The 25,671-nt window shown below is 42.4% G+C and overlaps 2 protein-coding genes across 11 annotated transcripts in view; one reads left to right on the top strand and one right to left on the bottom strand.

Moving 5' to 3' along the window:
• pip5k1cb (phosphatidylinositol-4-phosphate 5-kinase, type I, gamma b) overlaps nucleotides 1–25,671 on the top strand; it is a 754,787-nt gene that overhangs the window by 354,742 nt on the left and 374,374 nt on the right. The window lies entirely within an intron of this gene.
• LOC100330028 (homer protein homolog 3) overlaps nucleotides 1–25,671 on the bottom strand; it is a 111,571-nt gene that overhangs the window by 30,228 nt on the left and 55,672 nt on the right. For all 10 annotated transcript variants that reach the window (XM_087241743.1, XM_087241744.1, XM_087241751.1 and 7 more), the window contains 2 exons: nucleotides 12,336–12,469; nucleotides 5,353–5,509 (listed from right to left, as the gene is read on the bottom strand). In XM_087241743.1, the coding sequence (XP_087097869.1) occupies nucleotides 5,353–5,509; nucleotides 12,336–12,469 (291 nt within the window). The remainder of the gene's footprint in view (nucleotides 1–5,352; nucleotides 5,510–12,335; nucleotides 12,470–25,671) is intronic.

Below are 25,671 nucleotides of genomic sequence, written 5' to 3'. Positions count from 1 at the left end.
ATAAATATTCCAAGCAAATCTAATAAATGTTGGAGACATACTCTGTACATAATATATATGTACATAATATATAATGTACAGCGTATATTTGAGGGCGCGCAAGAAGTTTTGTGCACGAACAGAGGAAATCGTAGGCTCGAAGGCTATAGCAGGTCGCACACCACGCAGCGCCATGCATTTTAGAATTCTAAACATAGGTTTCTATCAGGATACACACACCGGCGCCGCCCCAGTCACGACTCAGGACGCAGTTCAAATTTCAGCCACACCACAGGGCGCCATCTAATTAGTTTCATGTTAAATATCATTCGAATGTACGCGTGTGGTGTGCGATACTCATGTGTGCGCCGTGGTGCGGCACTGAGCGACGCTTCTGGTGTGCGACCTGCTTATTACATGAATGCCATCTCGACTGAATACTGCGCCCATGACATTTGTCAATGAAATAACGCCACATGTAGTGGTAGATCTGTGTAAAATGCCCAAAAGAGTCTGCCGCCACAGCTAGAAAAAATCTTAGAGGAAACACTGCCATAGTGTCACCATCCTGCAGTTTGTCTCCATTCCCCTAGAGGTCCCTGTGTTTCCCCTCTGTATTTGTTCTTCCTCATGTGTTCTTGTTTACTTAATTTAGATCACCTGTGACTTGTTCCAGCCAGTGTATTTCAGTTGTCACTTTGTCTGTGTTCCTCACTCAGTTTTTGAGTCATCTCTGGTGAACTTGCCTTGCGTTTCCCTTGATCTCCTGAGCTACGTCTAGTAAGAGTGTTTTATTTTCCTTGTTGCTGACTGCATTAATTATCTGTTTGTTTTCTCCCCTCGTGGAGTTTTCTTTACATGTTTATTATACTGTTAGAGTATTTTGTATACCTCATTCTGAGAAGAACCTAAGTTGTCTGTTTTGCTACCTCATTTTTGAGAAGAACCTAAGTTGATATTTTTTTTTAATAAATCCTTGTTTTCTGGATTCCCTCTTGGAGTGTTTTCGTTTGGCTCCAACACGACTTCCTCTGTGGCTTAGTGGTATACACATCGGTTTCCACACCAGAGACCCGGGTTCAAAACCTGGTCGTGACACATAGTGTATGAGTGTGTGTGTGAAAGTGTGTGTGGATGTTTCCCAGAGATGGGTTGCGGCTGGAAGGGCATTCGCTGTGTAAAAACTTGCTGGATGAGTTGGTGGTTCATTCCGCTGTGTTGACCCCGGATTAATGAAGGGACTAAGCCGACAAGAAAATGAATGAATGAATGTTTCCAGTAAGGACTTCCAGAAGGAAACATGTTCATGCTTTTATCAGCAGTAGGGTGGATTACTGCAATGGACTCCTCACTGGCCTTCTCAAAAAGACAGTCAGGCCCTGTTTACACTAATAGGTTTTAGTTTTCAAACGGCATTTTAGAGTGAAAAGTATCCACATCCACATTGGTGTTTCATCTGGTGTTTCTGAAAAGACATCGCTGAAAACACACATTACGTGATCACACGTACACTCTGGCATGCACTGCAGCATATGCGGAGTAGGGTTGGGCCGATAGACGATGCCATCATCCATCGCCGATGGCCAACAGACACCACAATGCTGAGCCAGCATCGCGATCCTCCGCCCTGCCCCCGTTGCAAATCCACTCGCGAAAACACTCTGGCCCCGTTTACATATAATACGTCTTAGTTTTTAAATGGCATTTTAGAACAAAAACGATCCACATCCACTCCGGCGTTTGGCATTTCTGAGCAGCCGTCCTTCCACACTACCGCTGAAACACACATCACGCAATCACACACACATTCACACACACACACAGTCATGCGCTCGAGACAGCGGGTCCAGGCAGTCAGCGGGTCAGTAGACTGCTTTAATCTTTCACTTTCACACTTGTACTTAGTAATTTTAGCGAACACCTCAGATACTGTTGGCTGTGCACCTTTTTTACCGACGCCATTATAACAACACAGATCACTCTGCCTATTCACACCTGATTGAAAAAGTGATTGACAGGTGGTAATTATGTGTTTAACTTGCCTTTATTCATTTACTGTATGATTTGTTTATGGGTAAAACAAAGAGCATGAGGGTCAGGTAGGCTACAAATAATTAATTCGTTATGAATTAATTAATTAATTATTTATAATTAATTCACTGCCACCTATGACAACGATGCCATAGTCCATCTTGATGTTTCATATTAGACATCGTAGGATGCCAAATTGGTCGACATCGCCCAACTCTAATGTGGAGGTCTGAGCTCCAGGCAGTCAGCGGGTGCTTTGAGCACAAAACCCTAGATTAGAGCAGCGCAGGCCTTTTGAATCGATTACTTGTTCTCAGGTAACGTGTTTTGGCTGAGCGCAAAGATAAGTTAATATATTAATTAATGTAACCATGTACACTGATTCAGCACATTGACTGATTGTTTGCCTTTATTTCCTGTAATGTATAAACTTATAAGTTGTATTTTTATAATGGCCATTATTGATTATTAAATCTGATCAGCAACAGAGAAGGCATGTTTCATATTTGTCAATGAAAATATAACAGGGCTCGAAATTGCGACCATTTTGGTCGCATATGCGCCCGAAAATTAATCTATGCGACCTCATAATATATCTGGGAGCATTAGTGCGACTGCAGATAATGGTTGTAGTGCGACCTGTTTTGATTTTTTGTAAAAACGTGCTGAATCGCTCTTCCCTGCCGCTATATTGGTTCATATTAGCTGTCATTCACTCAAGGTATTCCGCTGTCAGATGACAGGGAAGGAGCTTTTATGACCACGGGAAATGCAAACGGCTGAAGAGTAAAAACTTAAAGCACACAGGTTTGCAAACCCCACCTAAAGTTGAGGCGCAGATGAGAGCGATCACGACACGTCACGTGGTGAATAATGATCCGCCAGCTGTGATCAATGGAGTACGCGCTTCTTGGAGAAGGTGCCCGAATCTCCATGTGTTGCATTCACTGCGTGTTCAGCGCAAATGTCCGCTAAAAGTCAAATCTAATACTGTACATATCATCGCCAAAGAAGCTCGCCTTTACTAAGTTTACACTGAAACTGCGGCTCATAACAAAGACCGGTATTGGGCCAGTGGTCAGCGCAAGAATCCTGCTCTGCCTGCTCATAAATTGGGTCGGCTGACTCGCCAGCTTTTCCACAAACACAGAAAAATGAAGATCATCTCAGACTGAACATTTAAATTGACACAAACTGAAACCAAAACTTTTAAAGAGTGATAGAAGTGAGACTTTACTTACTTTCTTTTGTCTATTCTTGTTTGAGGTGTATATTATTTTTATATTTATTTACTGATGACTGCTTTGCAGCTTTCATCATTGAATTGAATGATTTATTATAATCTTTTGTTTGTTTTGTTGCAGAAATATTATTTATTAAATTGACATGCATATAAAAACAGCAGCACAAAATCAATATTTCTTACTGCAATGCTTCATTTTTGTTTGATGCATACTATACAATTATTTTTCATAAAATAACAGACTTTTTATAGCAGATAACCTACATTCATGCACATTCAAGGCAGTATCATAATGAGAAATGGAATTCATTGTTACGATTATTGTTATTTTCATCATCATTAATATTCTATGGCCTAATTATTGGACATTTATTTTGGAATTATTGCACACAAATATCAATGTCTTCGCAGCATTAGTTAGATAGTTGTTTCTGGTTTTTGTCAGTCCTATTAATGTTGTTTTAAAATACAATAAATCCCTTAAAAAACAATTTGCAGCTGTGCTCATTCATTTTTGGTGGGTGCTCCTAAATTTTTTCTAAAGTTGGGAGCACCGGTGCTACCAAGTAAAAAAGTTAATTTCGAGCCCTGTATAAGTAGGCAGTGATGTTATAGGCTCCGTTTTGATATAAATATGCATACAGTGTAGATGATGGTTACATAAATATGCAGCCACATGACGCCTCAACATTTTTGGTGTCTGTTAAGTTGTTAATATAAAAATAAATATTCATTTACGTTAAGATATTGAAACCTCATGGCCAGAGTGATGCGAATGAAGTTATAAAGTACCCTGTTCCCTTTGAAGACGTACCCGACGTGTCCTCGGGAGTCTGTTTTCCATATCAAACTTGCGTAGTCAGAACTTACAGTGAAAGGATGTAGGACTGAACTTTATGCAATTAATATTGAGAAAACCCCTCAATCAGATGTCGAATATCTGCAGCCCTGCCTCTGTTTTCAGATGTCACAGTTTTAACCGTCCACACTGACACAGATCAGCAGCATTTTAGAATGAAAGCAGCCTCTTCAGCGTTTTGGATGGAGGGCGTAACCATAGCAAAACTTATGCGTTTAAAACTAAAACCTATTCAAGAGTTCACACTTAGCTGATGATCGGTAATAAGCTAGTTTGATATGCTGTCCTGGGAGAGAGCCCTTAGCTCATGAGATCCTCGTGCCCGGGGCTCCCTCTCGTTTGCAGGGCGAGAGGGGAGTTTGAGCTCAGGAAGATCTCGAGAACCCCCCACCCCCACCCCACTCACCCTTCCAGCTGCTTAAGGATTGCTATGAGGGTGTGTTGCTGGTGGAATTTGACTATGGTGCTGATTTGGTCAAGTCAATTACTTCTCATGGTCTCATGTTTTGGACTGTGGGATGAAACCGGAGGACCCGGGGAAAACCCATGCGAGCACAGGGAGAACATGAACTCCACACAGATATGCTAACTAGCCAGGTAGAGACCTAAGCCAGAGGCATTATTGCTGTGAAGCCACAATGCTAGCCAAAGGGCCGCCATGCTGCTCTATAGAGAAAAGAGGAGGAGAGGGGGTGGAAGGGGGGATTCTTCAAGACGAGGATGACTAAAGGTAAGAAGCTTGGTTATTTATACTGAGTTAGGAATCATGTGATTGGTGGTTCGTACATTAGCTTGACTCGAGGCCAGCCGTGTCAATCATAAGCACGTGATCCTCTCGAAATTAGTTTATGAATAAACTTCACTTAGTGTAAACGGGTCTAAGACAGTTGCAGCTCACCCAGAATGCTGCACCCGGAGGAAACCTATGCCAACTCGGGGAGAGCATGCAAAACACACAGAAATGCTAACTGGCCCTGCCGGGACTCGAAACCGCGACCTTCTTGGCCACAGCTAACCACTGAGCCACCGTGACACTCCTGATATAGATGTTATTTTTTATTTTTCACATTTCTGTAAGTATCCTCTTCTTAAGTATTTTAACTGTCAGTTTGTAAGCAACTATCAATAGCACATGGCATCATCTTCTGTGTTGTGATTATTTTTGGTGTCTTGACTCTAGTTGTGCACTTTCCCCTCTCTGTCCCTGTCAGGTGTGATTTTATGTGTGCTTTGTGTCGACCTGGTCTCGTAATCTCTCGGTCTCCTCCTGATACGCCGCCAGCTGCTTCTTCCACTGCTCCACGTTAGCGTTAGCCTCATGCAGCGCCGCCACCAGCTTAGCATTACTGTCCTGTAAAGTGAAGAGCTCCACCTCCAGATTCATCTCACAGATCGACCTGCGACACACAGACAAACACTCACATTTACACCTGAAGCCATCATGAAATCCAAATGTACTTTCTTATTTTGTATATGTATATAGTTGTGCTTGTTATAAAGGTTGCATCTGTGCATTTCATTATATTGTAAAAATTAATTTGCTCTCATAAACTTTAATCAAATATCACAACTTTCCCTACCCCTAAAAATGACTTTCAACACTTCTGGTCACATTAAATTATTTTAGGGAGGAGCTATCTGTGCTTTAGGGTGGGGCTATCAGTCATTGAGGACGGGACTATCAGTCATTAAGGGCAGGGCTATCATTTCTTTAGGGCGGGGCTATTGGTCATATAGGGCGGGGCTATCCATTATTTTGGGCGGGGCTATCAGTCATTCAGGGCGGACTTATCAGTCATGTAGGGTGGAGCTATCAGTCATTTAGGGCGGGGTTATCAGACATTTAGGGAGAGGCTGTCAGTCATTTAGGGCAGGGCTATCAGTTATTTAGAGAAGAGCTATCGTCATTTAGGACGGGACTATCTGTCATTTAAAGAGGGGCTTTTAGGCATTTAGGGAGGAGATATCTGTCCTTTGGGGCGGAGCTATTAGTCATTTAGGGTGAGGCTACCAGTTATTTAGTGCAGGGCCAGGGCTTAAATTGTGCCAGAACACACGGTTTATACTTCTGCGTCAAGTGACCGGCGTAATCCATGGCGCATGCAACGCGCTTAGCTGTGCAGTTATACTTCTGTTGTCTCTGTTGGTCTGCATTAACACTTCTGAAACGCTAGTTGGCAGTGAGGTGTTAATGTTCCTCTGTGTCGAGTTTCTTCGCTGCTGTTTTGCTTTTCCTGAACACTTCCTGAATGTACAAGAGGCTCAAACTCGCTCATTTTGAGGCAGGAACCGGCGGACGTGCAACAACTTTAACTATGAGGTAAACGCAAAACAAAACTTTCCATCCGGAGCTCCTTCACGGGACTCCACACTTATAAACAATCTTTCCATTGGACCAGCTCTCTGTCCCGCCCAGACTCGTCAGCGCTACCAAGTCGACCAATCACAGAGCTTGCGCTACGCATCGTTGCGACGTGTAGTTAAATTTTTTTGAGCGGTGCACGTTAGCGACACCGACGGCCACGGGGTAGGGCTATGCGTCAATGCCGTAGCATTAACATGTGTTTGACGCAGAAGTATAAATCAGCCTTAAGTCTGATCCGGCACCTCATTTTACAGACCCCCCTCCTACCCCGTCAGCTGTTCACTTTCACTTTCTTCAGCGACTCCCCAATCCTCTTCACGTTCATCTGCGACAACCCCCTGCTCCTCACTTTCGTCCTTCATCAGCGACACCCCTCTGCAATCCAACGACCCCCCCTTCCACAGATGTGCGCGACACCTCTCCATAATAGGGGGGGGGGGGGGGAATATCTGTCATTTAGGCATGAGCTATTTATCCTGTCCATTAGGGAGGGACTATCGGTTATTTAGGGTGGAGATATCTGTCCATTAGGGCAGGACTATCGATTATTTAGGGTGGAGATATCTGTCTATTAGGGAGGGACTATCGGTTATTTAGGGTGGATATATCTGTCCATTAGGGCGGGACTATTGGTTATTTAGGGTGGAGATATCTGTCCATTAGGGCGGGACTATCGGTTATTTAGGGTGGAGATATCTGTCCATTAGGGCGGGACTATCAGTTATTTAGGGTGGATATATCTGTCCATTAGGGAGGGACTATCAGTTATTTAGGGTGGAGATATCTGTCTATTAGGGAGGGACTATCGGTTATTTAGGGTGGATATATCTGTCCATTAGGGCAGGACTATCAGTTATTTAGGGTGGAGATAACTGTCCTTTAGGGCGGGATTATCGGTTATTTAGGGTGGAGATATCTGTCCATTAGGGCGGGACTATCGATTATTTAGGGTGGAGATATCTGTCCATTAGGGTGGGACTATCGGTTATTTAGGGTGGATATATCTGTCCATTAGGGCGGGACTATCGGTTATTTAGGGTGGAGATATCTGTCCATTAGGGCGGGACTATCAGTTATTTAGGGTGGATATATCGGTCCATTAGGGCGGGACTATCGGTTATTTAGGGTGGAGATATCTGTCCTTTAGGGCGGGACTATCGGTTATTTAGGGTGGAGATATCTGTCTATTAGGGCGGGCCTATCTGTTATTTAGGGTGGATATATCTGTCCATTACGGAGGGACTATCGGTTATTTAGGGTGGAGATATCTGTCTTTTAGGGCGGGACTATCGGTTATTTAGGGTGGAGATATCTGTCCATTAGGGCGGGACTATCAGTTATTTAGGGTGGAGATATCTGTCCTTTAGGGCGGGACTATCAGTTATTTAGGGTGGAGATATCTGTCTATTAGGGCGGGACTATCGGTTATTTAGGGTGGAAATATCTGTCCATTAGGGCGGGACTATCGGTTATTTAGGGTGGAGATATCTGTCCTTTAGGGCGGGACTATCGGTTATTTAGGGTGGAGATATCTGTCTATTAGGGCGGGACTATCAGTTATTTAGGGTGGAGATATGTCCATTAGGGCGGGACTATCGGTTATTAGGGTGGAGATCTGTCCATTAGGGCGGGACTATCAGTTATTTAGGGTGGAGATATCTGTCCATTAGGGCGGGACTATCGGTTATTTAGGGTGGAGATATCTGTCCTTTAGAGTGGGACTATCAGTCATTTAGGGCAAAGCTATCAGTCAGTCAGGATGGGGCTATCAGGCATTTAGGGTGGAGCTATCTGTACTTTAGGGTGGGGCTATCAGTCTTTTAGAGCTACAGTCTGTTTCTTAAAGCGAGACTCTATGTCCTGCCCTGCCTTCATGCTTAAAAAAAGGCTAATTTCAAACCTTTAAGATTGGATGAGAATCCCAATAGAAGTTAAGATTAGCTTCTGTAATACACACTTGCTAATCTAAATTTAACATAAAGCATCTTAAAAGTTAAGTCCTAAAATAAGATACTGTCTGTAATAAACCCCTCCTCAGGGTCACAAATGCAGTACTTTACTAGTTACTTGAAAACATAACTTGGGTTACTGGTAATGCACTAAAAATGATTACAGTAACTCCATCACAGCATGCATTTTATCCTGTAGTAATCTGATAATCCTAATAATAATTCAATATCACCATGACAACAAGTGCTTTCCCAGGAATCAAAGACCATTCGTTATCAGAGTTATTATAATATAGGAGAGCACTTTAATATCACAGTGACTTTCACATTATGACTGACAAGTAATGTTAGAAACGCCTCAGTTTTCAGAGCAGCGCTGTACAGTCTGAAGATAATAACCGTGCATCAACACTTTCCAGGAATAAGAGGCGTTCTCCATTATAATAATCTAGACTGGGTATTTCTACAGGAACTACTGAGACGCTCCCCACTGCAACACTGTTGTCGAAGAGTCATCTGATGGTCCAACACCAGAATTAAAGCACATTTAACTTTTTATTTTTAGGTTTTATGGCAAAATTAAATCTTTGTTTTACAGAAATACAAGTAAACCTCATGACTAACACACACACAAACACAGATGCACAGTTTGCGTGCGTGTGTGTTAGACATGAGATTCACTAGTATTTCTAAAACAGATTTAATTTAGCCATTAAAGAGCCCCTATTATGGGTTTTTGAATATGACCATCCATGCACTGTCTATCACAGCTCTAAGTGAATGAGAGTATCCAGCTGAGCAGTAAATCTAAAAGAGCGTGTTCAAAACTATTGCTTCTTTCGAGTCGACTCAGAGTCAGATGAATGATTCATCCTTTGTTCGGATCTTATGCCTGCATGCGTTGACATCGATATGGGACATCGCCAAATATGAAGTGCTGGATCCGGTAAAACGTGAACACGCCTTTCCCTTGAGACACTAGCGGAGTGCATTGATCATGACGCAAAGATTACTATCACTGAGAGATGGCCAGACATGCGGCTGTGGGGAATAAAAGGCTTAGGTTTGTTTTCACAACAGTACCACAGTATACCACGTGTTGTGTTTGTTCCTGTCATTTTTCTGATGATTGATACAATAACCTATGCTGAACATGGCATTCGCCGGCTGTTAGTTATTACGGAATGATCAGCAAAGACTAGTAATATATGGGACTTTGTCAGTAACTCTTTGTAATGAAGTTACGGCCCTTTGGCCGCCGGGAAGAAGGAGGCGGAGAACCGACACAGTTTTAAAATATTTATTCATAATATGAACGGCAGCTCCTCACGGAGACTGCCGTCTAAACTAAAACAAACGAACGGCAGCTCCTCATGGAGACGGTGGGTTTGGCGCCACACACCCGCGAGACCTATACAAAACGGGCCGAGAGAAAAGGAGATGGAAAAAAAGGAGGAAAGACAAAGTAGACAGAGAAAGTGGAGAGAGGAAAAAAAAAAATTGGGGTTCGGTTCTCCAGACACGCTAACACTCGGTCCTCCACCCGCTGAGAGATGTGACGACGTGTTGGGAGCCCTGTGGAGGAATCTATCCACCCGTCCGTCTTCTGGGGTCCGGCGGCGGATCTCCTGGCTGGCTGGCGGCATCTCTGGTCTCCTGCTCCGCTCCCGCTTTGGTGGACGGATGCAGGCTACGGCATGATGGCGGATCTCGGCGACTCCCCCGGGTTCTGTGGGATGGCTCCCTTCAGCGCTTTCCCTTCCGGTGGTGAGCCTCGCGTCCCCTGCTCCTCCCCATCCTGGGATACGGCAGTAGGCACATCCTTTCCTCGCCAGCCTCAGGCCGCCCCTGCACTCTGGGCAGACGAACGGCACTCGGGTTAACTCCCGAACACTCGCCCCCCTCTCAGCGGCGAGGGCACCTGGACAGTCTTCTCACAGAGACTGCCGTCAAACTGAAAGCAAAAGTAAAACAATATGTACGGGCCCGGTCCTCTCTCGCCTTCCTCTGCCATCGTTCCTCTTCTTATAGTCCAGAGCTCCTTCCTTCCTCTCGGCCACGCCCCCTCGCCACACTCTTACACAGTTTATACGGTGCAGTTTCTTCTTCCCCCAGATGCTTTAAGTGTTTTATTCTTCCTCCGGATCAGAACATGTAAGGCCCCGTTTACACTAGTGCGTTTTAGTTTTAAAACAGCGTTTTAGATCAAAAACGATCCGCGTCCACACTAGCGTTTCACCTAGCGTTTCTGAACATATCTCCGTCCACACTACGCCACCAAAAACGTATATCACGTGACCATTCGCACACTCTGGGCATGCGCGTTCTAGTATAAACAGAAAGCATGTGTCTCGCTCGGCATTTGGTTATTGTTAGTCAACAAACGCCGGTTGAACAATGAACGCGATGGCAAAGAAAGCAAGAGAGGTATTTTTGTGGACAGACGACGAGGTCGAGTTGTTACTAAACGTAACAAATGAATAACTGCACAATGGCGCCTAAAACAGACAAAAGTGCAAACAAAGCGCCCATTTCTGTGCCCATGTTGTTGTTTACAGTGAAGGCTGGTCTGCTGTCTTCTGGTAGCGTTAAAGTCATGTGTTATAGTCATGTGATAGAGGCTTGACGAATAAGGGAAGGATACGCAATGACACAAAAGCCCCAATCAGGTAGCGAATCTCAGCAGTCCCGCCTCCGTTTTCAGATGTCTCCGGCTGCATCCGAAACCGCATACTTCCATACTTTACAGCACGCTAAATTCAGTATGCGCGCCGAGTAGTATGTCCGAAATAATTGAATTCGAAAATCAGTATGCGAGAAGTACCCGGATGACTTACTACTTCCGGCGAGATTCTGGAGTGCGCATCGCATGCATGCTGCGCTATCCCATGATGCCCCGCGAGCGAATTCATGAATGGGAGTAAAGCGACGCAATTGACGCAGGTAGGTCACGTGACAATGCCAAAATGGCGGATGTAGTACGTCCGAATTCCATTCATACTTTTCACATTCATACTGTATAGAACGCACTTTTCTAACGGCCGAGTAGTATGTTTAAATTCCAATGCAGTACCTACTGAGTAGTAGGCGGTTTCGGACGCAGCCTCTGTTTTTCCTCATCCACACTGAGATGGAGCAGCAGCGTTTCAGTATGAAAACAGCCTCTCGAAAACTCCGGCGTAGTGTGGACGGATGGCGTAAAATTTAAGCGTCTTAAAACTAAAACGCATTAGTGTAAACGGCGCCTAAGTGTAATTAAAACTGTTGCCACGTTTTCTGTAGTTTGCAAAATGCGTGTTTAATTGTGTGTTGTAGCTTGTAATCGCTCCGCGTGGTTTGGAATCACATATCTACTATAGATCAGTGCTTGTACTGTATCTCTCAGGTTAAATCTGTATGGACTATTTCAGATATTGTGTCCAAAACCACGTTGAAAACGCAACGCGTGCTGCCTTCTTTACTGATTTAAATGCATTTCTGATCTCGCAATTCTCTGCCGTTTGTCTTTGCTTTACCATCAGGAGTTCATAGCGCAACAACAAATGCGCTACATGCAGCAGGCGGTTAAAAAGCGAGGCGCACAGGGCGCATAAGCAGCACGCAAAACGCTCACGGCCTTTAGTAAATCATTCAAAAAAGGCGCCTCTCAATGCAAAAAGCGAGTTGGATGTGATCGGCTCTTGATGTGCTTGTAATGTAATCATAAATGAAGTCTTGATATGTTCTGTGTGAGCATCACTAGTGTGTGCTGCAGATTCAGAAGACTTGTTAGTGAATGTCTTTAACACCTCAGATGGCCAAGAAGAGGCCGGTAACTGTTGTCTGCTTTCAGAAGCCTTTTATACGAGACAGATGGATGTTCCACACGTGTTGTCCTGCAGTTTTTGGAGTGGAGCGGCGGAGTCTTACCCCTCTGAGAGCATCTTCTTAATGCGCTCCTTCTCGGAGGACAGGGTGATGTCTGCGCTCTGACTCCTGAAGAGCTTATCATCCGGCCCGTTCACACACATCACTGGAGGAGACTGCAGCTCATCAGACAAGTCCTGCAACACACACACACACACACATGCATAAAGATACACACACACACACACAAACATGCATAAAGATACACACACAAATACATGCACACACGTGCACAAAGATACACACATATGCTCCCCAAATGCACACACACAGACATATCACATATATACACACATACAAACACATATATGTGCACATGCGCGCCGCAAACACACACATGCACAGACACATTCATCCACACAAAGAAAAACATAAACACACAGACACGTGTATTTACATTTGCAGTAAATAATGTATATTTTGAAAACTGCAGTTTATACTGTTTATGGAAGAGTATATTAGTACTGCCCTTTTTTGTTGCACGAAATAAACACACACACACACATTTCTAGTACAAATGGCACCATTGATGAATGACCCAGATTTCAGGAGGTGAGTTTGCAAAGCATAATAAGGACATTCATTCTCCTGCAGTAACAAAAGGTGAACAAATGCAGCGTAATAAGCAGAACCACCACAAATAGGCCAGCGATAAAATCACCATATTTACATATTCACAGCAGTTCACAGCATTATAAGTGACGATTTACAGTGGTGTAAAGAAACAAACTACAAATACTCAAATTACTGTGAGTAGTATTTCTCAGGAATTGTAATTTATTAACTACTTTTATAAATGTGTACTTTTACTTTTCCTTGAGTACATTTTTAGAGCAGTAGCTGTACTTTTACTCCGCTACTTTATATATTCTTGTCTATGGGGGTTAGAAAAATCAGTCCAGTGATTCCTGTCCAGTCAAATCACACAGGTAAGGAAAATCACACCATAATGAAAGACCTCAAGACGTGGAAGCATTAAAACTGTCCAAGATGATGTCCAAAATCTTTACACACATTGACCCAGATGTTTACTGTATGATGACCGAAATGGCCCTAAACACCCAGTAGGCACAAGATGTCAACACGTCAGATTGACATTGTACCTTAACGTCATAGGGACAATGCATTATGTTTGGAAATGAAAATCGGGTTGACGTCAGAACTCAACGTCAATGTCCAACCTAAAACCAACCAAATATCAACGTCTAATGTTGTTACAGCTTGACGTTGTGTGAACGTTACCTCTATGACATCTATTAGACGTTGGATTTTGGTTGCCATACCTGGCGAATTAAAGTCAGTATTTGACATCGGTATGATGTTGGTTTAAAATGTTGCCTCCTACCTAAAATCCTACCTAAAATCGACCAAATATCAACGTCACTTGATGTCATTATTGGTCATCAAACTAATTCTGTCTTTAAACGCAGTATAGACATTGAATTTTGGTCACCTGACATCACAACCTAAATCTAACCTAATATTACAGTTTTTCTCGATTGCTTGGATGCAGTTGTCAACTGAAACTCCACATTTTCAAAACAGTAAACACACAGGCCTAAACAGCGGCACTCATGGTCAAAATGACACATTTTGCTTGCAAAAGGCACATATCGTGTCAAAACATTTAACATATGCAACAAAAGCTAGTTTTACCTTCAAACAACACAACTTGCAAAATATATGAGCTCTTTCAATTAATCATTACACAATGCACAACAAAATACAAAATACAGAACTCAAAATGCACCACCATTGCTTGCCATTGTAGCTTATAGCCAATGGCATTTGTTGTCTCTATTTGGGCTGTCAAATTCGCCTTTTTGCAAAGAATTGGATCAAGAATAAGATGTGCTTTGATTGAATATATATTGAATTCATGACATTTTTCAAACTGTGGCTGAAAACTGAAATACTGTATATAAAGAAAACAGACAAAAGTAATAAAATACTGTAAATATTAGAGAAAACACATGTAAACTAATATACAGTCAAAACTATTGGGAGTTTAGGACATAGCCATATTGACCTCCTCCATCAATGCTTGCACAGAACAACACAGACCCTTCATCGTTTTTATAAGGTTTGCAGAATGATGGCTAATTGAAGATTTGTGTGAAGGAGTGTCAAACCGCTGCTTCAGTGAATTCATACTGATGTTAGGAGTTTTTAATAGTTAGGAATAGATGGATTCTGTTTGGTTACCAAAACTAAAACAATGGAGTTTGGACTGCTTGAATGACATCTGTGTTAACTGTTTGGAAAAATGGTGGGGAAAATGTGTCAACCCAATGAGAAAGGGTTTACACATTTGCAAGACCGGTCCTCTGCTCTGCTGGGATAGTGATAATGAAAATGAAGAGGAACCTAGTTTCTTTAACCAGGTCAAAGCAAACAAGAAAAACTGTAAAGTCTTATGACGTTGTGTGCCTGCTAAGCAATAACTAAACGCACTACAGAATGTTACGTGTACTCACACATCCACAAATTACCTGTAAATGCATCAACTTTTCACAGTGTAATACTCACTACTCATGAGTACTTTAGAAAGATCTACTTTTTACTCATACTTTGAGTAATATTTACAACAGATACGTTTACTCTTCCTGCACTACATGTTTTTAGGCAAGTAATGGTTCTTTTACTTGAGCATGATTTTTCAGTACTCTTTCCACCACTGACTACGGATTATTTTCAGTCGGCCATTTTTTTTATTTCAGCATGCGCAGGAACAGTTGAAGTCAAAATGATTTGCCCTCTTGTGAATTTTTGTTTGTTTTTTAAACATTTCCCAAATGATCCCTGCTGAAAAATCCAGCTTAAACCAGCCTAGACTGGTTGGCTGGTTTTAGCTGGTTGACCAGGCTGGTTTTAGAGGGGTTTTGGCCACTTCCAGGCTGGTTTCCAGCCATTTCCAGCCTGGTCTTAGCTGGTCAGGCTGGAAAATGACCAGCCAAATCCAGCTAAAACCAGCTCGACCAGCCTGGTTTAAGCTGGATATAGCTGGTTTTGGCTGGACTCCCAGCTTGGCTAGGCTGGTCAAGCTGGTTTTAGCTGGTCATCTCCCAGCCTGAACAGCTAAAACCAGGCTGGAAATGGCTGGAAACCAGCCTGGAAGTGTCCAAAACCCCTCTAAAACCAGCCTGGTCGACCAGCTAAAACCAGCCAACCAGTCTAGGCTGGTTTAAGCTGGATTTTTCAGCAGGGATGTTAAACAGATGCAGGAAATTTTCACTGTATTTTCTCTAATATTTTTTCTTGTTGGAGAAAGCCTTATTTGTTTCATTTCTGCTAGAATAAAAGCAGTTTTTAATTTTTTAAAGCCACTTTAAGGTCAATATTATTAAACCCTTTAAGCAATATTTGTTTTGGATTGTCTACAAAACAAACCACTGTTATACAATGACTTGCTTAATTAACCTAGTGAAGCCTTTAAATGTCACTAAGCTGAATACTAGTATCCTGAAAATATGTTGAACTAACATCTCTTCATTAAACATAAATTGAGGAATAAAATATACAGGGGAGCTAGTAATTCTGACTTCAACTGTGTGAGTTATAGTTAGTACATGGTAAAGTGTGTGTTTGAGAGTGTGTGTGTGTGTGTGTGACCTGGTTTGCAGTGGCAGATGAATCCGCAGGGCTCACCGTGGGACTCAGCTGATTGTGAAGCTCATGGGATGCATCGTGTGCGTGTGTGCGAGTATGTGTGTGCGTGTGAGAGATAAAGCAAAAGCCCCTTTCCTACATCAACAAGAGCTTATATTCACAAACTTCTGAATCCTGCGCTCAAGATAAATGTCAAACTCACCTGAGAGAACTGACAGAGTCCAGAAGGAGAGCAGTGAGAGAAAACAAAATGATGTCATTCGCATCAGTGAAGAACGGGCTCAGTGTTACTTCTACCTAACATCTCTGCAATAAAGAGTACTGAATTTAATATGATTCATTCATTCATACATTCATTCTCCTTCGGCGCCATTCGGTCTCTATTTCAGAGGTCGCCACAGTGGAATGAACCACCAACTATTCCAGCATATGTTTTACATAGCGGATGCGCTTCAACCCACAACCCAGAACTGCGAAACACCTATGCACACTCACACACACACACACACACACTACGGCCAATGTATTTCATTTAATTGACCTATAGCGCATGTGTTTGGACTCTACGAGAGTGTTAAAGCTGGCTTCTGCTGACTCCAAACTATCTTTAGTGAACTTTCTTTTTAATTGAACCGGCTCTTCTTCACCTGAGTCTCATTTTTGGGTTAAAACTGTTGGTTCTCCTACAATATGTGTAGCAAATCCTCACAATGAAAACGCATAAAACAAAACGAGCGGCATTTTCCCACAACACACGCAAATCCGCTAGTTAAAGGGTCAAGAAATCCCAAAACACATAGACAGTCATATATGCTGCTAAAAACAATATTAGGACACAAATATTTCGGTAAAAAGTGTAAATTGGTAGTTTTTGCGTTATTTTTGAAGCTTCGTTACGCCGCTTAGGTACTTGTATGTATTTCAGCGTGTAGACCAATGACTGTAAAAAATATGGACGACGCGACAGCCCTTTTTCCCATTGAACGCCTTGAGGGCAAAACGCCTGCTTGACGGGCACAAACTGTCGCAAAAGACTGCTGAAATTGGAGCCTTGACATGCGCAGAAGGACTGTCTGATGGAGCCAGAGGAGGAGCCGCGAAAATGAGCGGAGTCGAGCTTCCAACCAAACGCTTTATGTAAAATCAACCACGCCCCCCGAACTTCTCAACATGCGTTTGCTGTCATATCAACATAAATGGATGTAATAACGTTAACAAATATGAGGGTTTTATATATTCAATCGCGCCAGCTCCGGGCCGCAGCGCATAACCTACTCGCGGCGTCGCGGGCTGATTCCGGCTCGCATGCGGCAGCGCCTGCTCGCTCGGCCGCCGCATCTGGCTCGATTGACTCGGGCTGGAATTGGGTAGTGAGTCCAGGCATCCGGAGCAGGTCCAGCAGAGGTAACATTAGTCAGTCTGAGCTCTAAGAGATAAGTCTTCGGCAGGCGAGAATCTAGCCGGAACTGTGTTTTGCTATCTGGGTGGCTAGGCGTGTATCAGCAAACTAATAAAGCCCGAAAAAAGCCCTGACCTCAGCGAATAAACAGTGTTCCACCAGGATCATGTATGTCAGAAACTATAGTTTACTGCTGAACTCATTTTATCATGGTAAAATAACACAGAAATCGAATAAACACTTCAGTCTTCTGCCGAAGCTCAGACGCGCTGCTTTGAGAAACTGTCAATCACAACTGTCAATCACGATGACACGCCCAACATTAAATTACTGCTAAAAACAAACTGTTTACAAAAATAAAGATCTGCACCTATTTCAGCACAATAACCAGTGCCTTAATCGACCAGAACCATCTTTCGGGACATTTTATTGCAAGTGTAATAATTTTTTTTATTTGGGCTCAAGTCTCCTTCATTAACACGGAGGAGGCGGGCTTTATGACTTGTACTGCAGCCAGCCCCCAGGGGGCGATCTAACGGCCGAAATCTTCACTCAAACGCAGGCTTGCGGCACACTTGGTGTAGACTGGACATCTGTACCTAGGAGTACTTTGTGACGTCTCTGAGTGTGCTGCAATTATTCATGAGAAAGGCTTGCTTCAAACCAATCAGTGCGCTCTATTGTGTATGCGGTGCAACTTCATTAATATGCATGATAGTTACAGTGTTCAGACGGCAGAGAGACGCCGTGTTGTGTTGCCAAAACAAGTGGGAGAAGAAGAATTATTTTGAGATACGGGTCTTCAGTGTTGTGTCTATAAATGTGCTTTAATGAAGGTTTTGTTTTTATTTTCCCGCTATGAGAGTGCAGCTGGACTCACGTGTGGATTACAGTGCACGCGATACGTGACAGAAATACGTTTGCAGGGAACATTCTTTACCCGAGAACTTTTCTCATCTGGAAATGGTGAAATCCCGATTTGTCGCTCGTCTACTTTTAATAAAGACGCGGCTCCAGTTGGTGTTGATTGTCCTGTCTCTACAAAGTGGGTGAGTGGTAAGTGAGCGATCAGTGGTCTTTGTTTGTTTATTCAGAGGTAAAGTTAGTTTGTATCGTCAGCAGTACTCTTTCAGTGTTTAAAGACGAACCTTTGTCAAATGTTTTCTAAGTTACTAAAGTTTACAGTACGTTAATTCATTCATTCATTCATTTTCTTGTCGGCTTAGTCCCTTTATTAATCCGGGGTCGCCACAGCGGAATGAACCGCCAACTTATCCAGAAAGTTATTACGCAGCGGATGCACTTCCAGCCATTCCACCCATCTCTGGGGAACATCCACACACACATCCACACACTACGGACAATTTAGCCTACCCAATTCACCTGTACTGCATGTCATTGGACTGTGGGGGAAACCGGAGCACCCGGAGAAAACCCACGCAAAGGCAGGGAGAACATGCAAACTCCACACAGAAATGCCAACTGAACCGAGGTTCGAACCAGCGACCCAGTGACCTTCTTGCTGTGAGGCGACAGCACTACGTACTGCGCCACTGCCTTACCTCAGTATGTTAATATCACTACAATATTATGGACTGAAAGATCGGCTGTAAATACTTTCTCTTGAGTGTAAACATGTAAACACCGCAGTCAAACTATTACCATCGTGTAGGATTTTTGCCGCATTTTGTGACAGAAATAACACACATGGCTTTCTGACACAACCTACCGAGTGCATCTAATTTACAGAGAAATGCGGAGGGTTTTTTTTCTCTCATTTGCCGTCAGTATCAAACATAACATTAAAAATACACGCTTACAGCAGTTTCTCGAATCAAATATCTTGTTTGTCACGAGGGGCATTAATGAAATTCCTGAATGAAAGAGCCAAACTGCAGTTTATGACCACCATTTAATAATTTGGCAAATAATTGGATTACTGATGTCCATGTAAACACAGTCACTGTCTTTCTCCTCTGTGAAAATCAGCGTGTGTCCAAACCAAAGCTCCCATTATTATGCACCTTCCCTCTTTCCCTTCTCCGACACTCCCACCTAAACAGGTCCAATCGTTCTGTTAAACTGTATGGGAAGACTCAACAAATGGTATTAATAAACGTTCATAAAGCGATGTAATACTTTCGAAAATCACGATCGCAACATATATATCCATGCCTAATATCCGATGGTCAAAAAGAGATCAATTTTTTATAAGTTGTTAAAATATTGATGCAGCAAGTCCAGAGACTGTTATGTGTACACCATGATTTTATATAAAATTCACTCTAATGTGAGATATAACAAATGAAAATGTAATGTAATGTAATGTGTATTTATATAGCGCATTTATTGTGTATGGCCGTACACCCAAAGCGCTTCACAATCATGAAGGGGGTCTCTCCACACCACCACCAGTGTGCAGCATCCACTTGGATGATGCGACGGCTGCCACAGGACAACGGCGCCAGTGCTTCACCACACACCAGCTATTGGTGGAGAGGAGAGACAGTGATAGAGCCAATTCGGTGGATGAGGATGATTGGGAGGCCATGATCGTATGGGCCGATAGAAGGACTTTGGCCAGGACACCGGGGTTACACCCCTGCTCTTTCACGAGAAGTGCCATGGGATTTTTAATGACCACAGAGAGTCAGGACCTCGGTTTAACGTCTCATCCGAAAGACGGCGCCCACTGACAGTGTAGTGACCCCTTCACTATACTGGGGCATTAGGACTCACGCAGACCACAGGTTGAGCGCCCCCTGCTGGCCTCACTAACACCACTTCCAACAGCAACCTAGTGTTCCCTAGTGGTCTCCCATCCAGGTACTGACCAGGCTCAGCCCCGCTTAGCTTCAGTGAGTAACCGGTCTTGGGCTGCAGGGTGACATGGCTGTGGTCTTAAACGAATATTTTCTAAATTCAAATAAGTAGCAGCTTGGACCCGGAAACAGTATTTCATACTAGGCATGGGGCGAAAACCATTTTCAACGTATACCACGATTTGGAAAAGTCAGGGTCTGTTTCTCAATTCCAAGAACGCAGAGAACGAACTTGCGTTCTTGTGAAGACCGGTCTTGCTAGATCACCTCGGAAGAACGAACTCGGGAGACCGCGAGGACAGAGAACGCTTCCTCTGAGGAATGAGATGCTGCGTTCTTCCTGATAGTCACATGACCCTCACGCATCTTAAACCAAAAATCATTTCAACATTACAGCATTCATACAACGATTTATTATTTTCCCCCTTTTCACAATATGTACTCTGCATAAAGACTTTACAAATATACGTTACACAATATAAATAAAACAGATTTTAATATGAATTTCAGAAAATAAACACCCTTTATGTGTTCATGCCTCTATTAAGATTTTCATGGTCATGTTTACCTTTACTCTCATTTAGGGAAACTCCTAAGGTAAATAAGTTTTATCTCTGAACTTTAAAGGTTTACGAAGCCCTCTAGTACTTTTCTTGAGATGTTAACAGGTGTGTGTGTGTGTTGAGCATCAGTTAAGACAATGTTAGCACCTGTCAGCTTTAATTGTGAGAAAAACTGGATAAGTTTGAGCTTTTGTCAGCTAATTTCAGCTTCCGGGTTTAAAAAGATTTTTGGGGTGGATCAAAATCAGCGTCGGAGCGTAGAACTGCAAGTGCAAAGATGATGCGTCGGTTTCTCATTAATATTCATAGCAGAGTGTTCTTATCCTATGAGAAGAGCTGGCTTCTTAATTATTCATGACTGCGCGTGCTTTCCGAAGGCAAGGCAGACCTGCCAGTGCCAAGCTGTGAGACACGTTGATGACTGGGTGAGACGCGTCCACGGACCCATAGCACACAGTATTTAGCCGTTCATGAAGGGTCATGTGTTTGTTTCCATGATCCACAGGGTTTGTTTTCCCCGCGATCCTGTCAGGGCCGATACAGCAAAGCTGTTTGTGTGCAGCGAGCATTTTTGTCAGGAGAGCAGTAGGGGAATTGGAGAATGGCGGACATTGTCATTTATTAGTAGTTCGTTCACATTTAGACACATCGCCATGCTGCTGTGTTCAACTAAATCCTCCAGATTACCAGCAGGGCTAATGGTTAAAATAGACAGGGCAAGAGACCTGCTGCACTGAGTCTGCATTCAGACACGGGGATTGAGGGAGAAGTCCTCATTTATAGTGTTTATATGAACACGGTTATCTTTGTATTGATATAAATTGTGGTTGTGTGTGTATGAAATTACGAATAACAAATGTAGCAGGGCAATAAACTACTGTTTATTTCTTTGCATTTTAATTTGTAAACTATAAACTCATGCGTCTCCTCACGGTTTGTGTCTCATTTTGTGAGCTAACTGTCAACAACAGTTGTTCGCTCCCCTCCTTCTCCCCTGATGGCCACGCCCACTCCTGCCCTTTGCTCGCAGAGCTCCACGCCCATTATCATGCATCTTTTGAAAAAATTCTAAGGTATACCTGAACCGAAAGCGGGGGGTGTCATGACCCTTTAATAATAAACCTATATAAAATGCTGCGCTTCCCACCTCCAGTCGCAATGACTTCTGGGACTTCTCGAGCGAGTTCGGTGCTCAAGTCTGCATCCATGTGAGTTATCAATCTTGATATTATCGATATCAAGAACACATCCGGGAAGCCTCACGTGTCCTCCATTCTTGCAGTCTTGAGTTTTGGAACTGAACTTTGGCAGTTGATGATGACGTTACACGAGAACACGAGGACACAAGGTCACTGAAGAATGCCTATCGAGATACAGCCAAGGTTTTAAAACTCTGAGGAACGTCTGTTATACCGTTTCTAAAGTTTTTATTTCCTTTTTTTTGTTTAGTTTATTAGGGCAACATTATCTCCAGTAGAAAAGATATCCAAAGATATATATATATATATTTTTTTACAATTATTTTTTCAGGGTTTCCACCTTTATTTTTGATAGGACAGTAGAGAGTATTGACAGGAAAGCATGGGGAGCCGAGAGAGGGGAAGGATCGGCATAGGTCCGCGAGGCGGAATCGACCCCGGGTCGCCATGAGCACCGGAGTGCATGTGTCGACGCACTAACCACTACACCACTGGCGCCGACCTCCAAAGATATTTAAAATTGTAAAGAAATCTGTGTTTTTGAAACTGATGAAGACAGCAGAAGCCAATCATTTATTTGAATTGTTTAGCCGGACATGTTTACTGTTACAAAATATTTTAAATGTTACTCAAAATAAAATATAATGTGTTTCCCAGTGATGGGTTGCGGCTGGAAGGGCATCCGCTGTGTAAAAACTTGCTGGATAAGTTGGCGGTTCATTCCGCTGTGGCGACCCCAGATTAATAAAGGGACTAAGCCGACAAGAAAATAAATAAATTAATGAAAATATAATGTGCTCAAAAGGGAAAAAGAGTTCTAGTTTTCTACTCAGACATTTAGAAAGAATATATTTCAGAGCAGTGATCTCGATTCTGTCAAACCGTGAAACTTGATATGCTTGATGTGAAACTTGATCATACCATCAGAATTTTACACCGGCCCGTGCCTACTTCATACGTCACGACTTAACAAGTAGATAGCACTGAACCCAATGCAAATGTTTCACGGGGACCCAAAACCGTGACAGACCTGGTTATTTAGGTTATGGCTATTTAGGCTAATAACATACAAAAGACAAGGGAATAGTGTAATCAGGATGTTAAAATAATCAAATCTTTTCTTAATTTTTGTAACTGCATGTGTTTTCTTAAATAGCAGCACGTTACGCTCTTTCGACCACCGCACCTACTGGATTCAGTGTAACGATGACAGACTCTGACAAAGCTGAACCTGAAGCAGAATTGAGAGTGAATATGAGAACAAACTTACACTACCTGACAAAAGTCTTATCGTCTATCCAAGTTTTAGGAACAACAAATCCTAACTTGACTTCTAGTTGATCATTTGGTATCAGAAGTGTCTTCTATGAAAGGCAAAGGCCTCTAGATGACGCTTATTTGAGCACAATATAATATGATCATGTCTTGATTTTGACTGATTTCATTAAGACAGTAAGGTCTGACTCTGCTTAGACTAAAGTCTCATCACTGAACAGCAATAATGTCCAGTATAGAAGATAAAGTCCTGCTGCAGTGGAGACAGAATAAATATTGTGTCTGACTCTATCATGAGCTTGGAGCAGGGCTTCCCAAACTTTTCAGCCCGCAACCCTCTAACTAACAGTAGCCATGTTTCCATCCAAAAATGCGAATAAACTTTATGATCAAAACTGGATTATCGCATAAAAGTTGTGCGAATGAAGCATCGTTTCCATCCAACGAGTCAAAGCGAACAAAATCGTCACTTCCTGAGTAACTGGCGCCAAATATCAACAGTAAAAACTGTATTTGCTGCAGTAGGAGAAGCTGCATCAATCTTTTCTAAATGAATGCGCCTCAGAAGACAATCCTGACAAGCAGTGAGCGCGCAGTGGAGTTTGAAGGTGTCAGACGCGGAGCACAGGTGTTCTTGATTCTGGAGGTCATTAATAATATGACAACACTAATACTGAAATGGTAAGGCGTTTTATAATGACCAAAACAACATTTCAGATGTTTTATAATGTGCTCAGCCTTACGTTTTGTCCATTCACACACATTTTATGCATCACATGATCTATATACACTTATGATTTTTTTTTATTAATAGTTAATTTGTTCCTATTTGTTTCCTATTACTGTAGTATTAAATTACTACAGTATTAAATGTGGGTAATCATTAATTAAAAGGTTATTAGAAAATTAAGCTAACAAACTATTAAATCGCTTGAGTAAAATATGAATATAGTGTTATACATTTGTTACATGTAAAAAGATTTTTAATACATATAATGTAGTATTGCCTATATTAACTTGCTATTATTTCCTTCATCAAAAATTAATGCATTATATAAATTAAACCTGTCCAAATGAGATCATTCAGCAAGGCCAGCAAACGAGTATCTGCCATATTATTGTCAGATAATAATGACTGATCAGCTATAATGACTGATTAAAAACTGTTCAGTCTATATTGAATGGCGATCGGAAACATCGCTCCCCATTCGGCCGTCTCAATCACAATATTTGTGAAATAAAGTAAACACTATTGTTTATTGTGTACAATATTTATTACTCATATATATCAAAATATATCGATGACGATGTCCAAAAAGACGTTATAACTTTAACATCCGTCGTAACCATATATGGTTTGCCTAGATTGAGTGTCCTAGATTGTGTGTGCCTAAAACGTGTGTAGTTCTGCGGGCCTGCAGCTGGATATTATTGATCCTACCCAGTTAGGCGCATAAGTTTTTTATGCGCATTTTCAAAATTTATGCGCATCATGGCGTTTCCATTAACTGTTTTTTTATGCGCATTTGCAAAATGCGTATAAAATAGGTGGATGGAAACATAGCTAGCGCCAGTGATTAACGACCCCCGATATTCTGTAGTGTGGTTATAAATATATAATCAAGCACACAACAGCACACACATACCAATAGGCCCAAGTCTATTCAACATTTGATTTTGGAGAACACAACTCGGACACCATCCTCAAGGTTCACTAATGGCTTTAGTATTTATTTTTACTGTACATGAGTTCAGTAAAGGTGTCAGAAAGTTTAACCTGGTGCCATAAAGTCAATGTGCTACATCAGACATTATTGCTGTGTCTTTAAAATAACCCAATCACCCCATGGGTCGCAAAAAAGCTTCATTATTAATCTGGGGTCGCTACATCAGAATGAACCAACAACTTATTCAGCATATGTTTTTACGTAGCGGATGCCCTTTCAGCTGCAACCCATCTGTGGGAAACATCCACACACACTCGCACACTACGGACAATTTAGCCTACCTAATTCCCCTGTACAGCATCTCTTTGGACTGTGGGGGAAACCGGAGCACCCGGAGGAAACTCATGCAAACATGCAAACTCCACACAGAAATGCCAACTGACCCAGCCAAGGCTTGAACCAGTGACCTTCTTGCTGAGGTGACAGCACTACCTACTGCGCCACTGTAATACAGACTCTATATGAACAGGCGGTCATGAGAAGAGCCATAAATATTAGTGCCAACTCCAAACATGCTCTTTTCAGTAAATATCAGCTGTTACCAAAAGACTAATAATGCCAATGTGGAAAACCAATAGACTGAATCTTTAGTTGTTCCTACCTCGAAAAACTGTTGAACTCTACCAATGCCACTGCATCTGTAGTACATTAGCACCTGACTGGGTTCTGTGTTTTATATATTTCATATTTATATACGGTCTTATATTGTAAACAATGTATGTTCTTAATTGTTTTGTTTGTTTTA

The sequence above is a fragment of the Danio rerio genome, chromosome 2, assembly GCF_052040795.2.
Source record: "Danio rerio strain M-AB ecotype USA chromosome 2, GRCz13ab, whole genome shotgun sequence".
Taxonomy (NCBI): Eukaryota; Metazoa; Chordata; class Actinopteri; order Cypriniformes; family Danionidae; genus Danio; species Danio rerio.
This window is presented reverse-complemented; position numbering and strand designations above follow the sequence as displayed.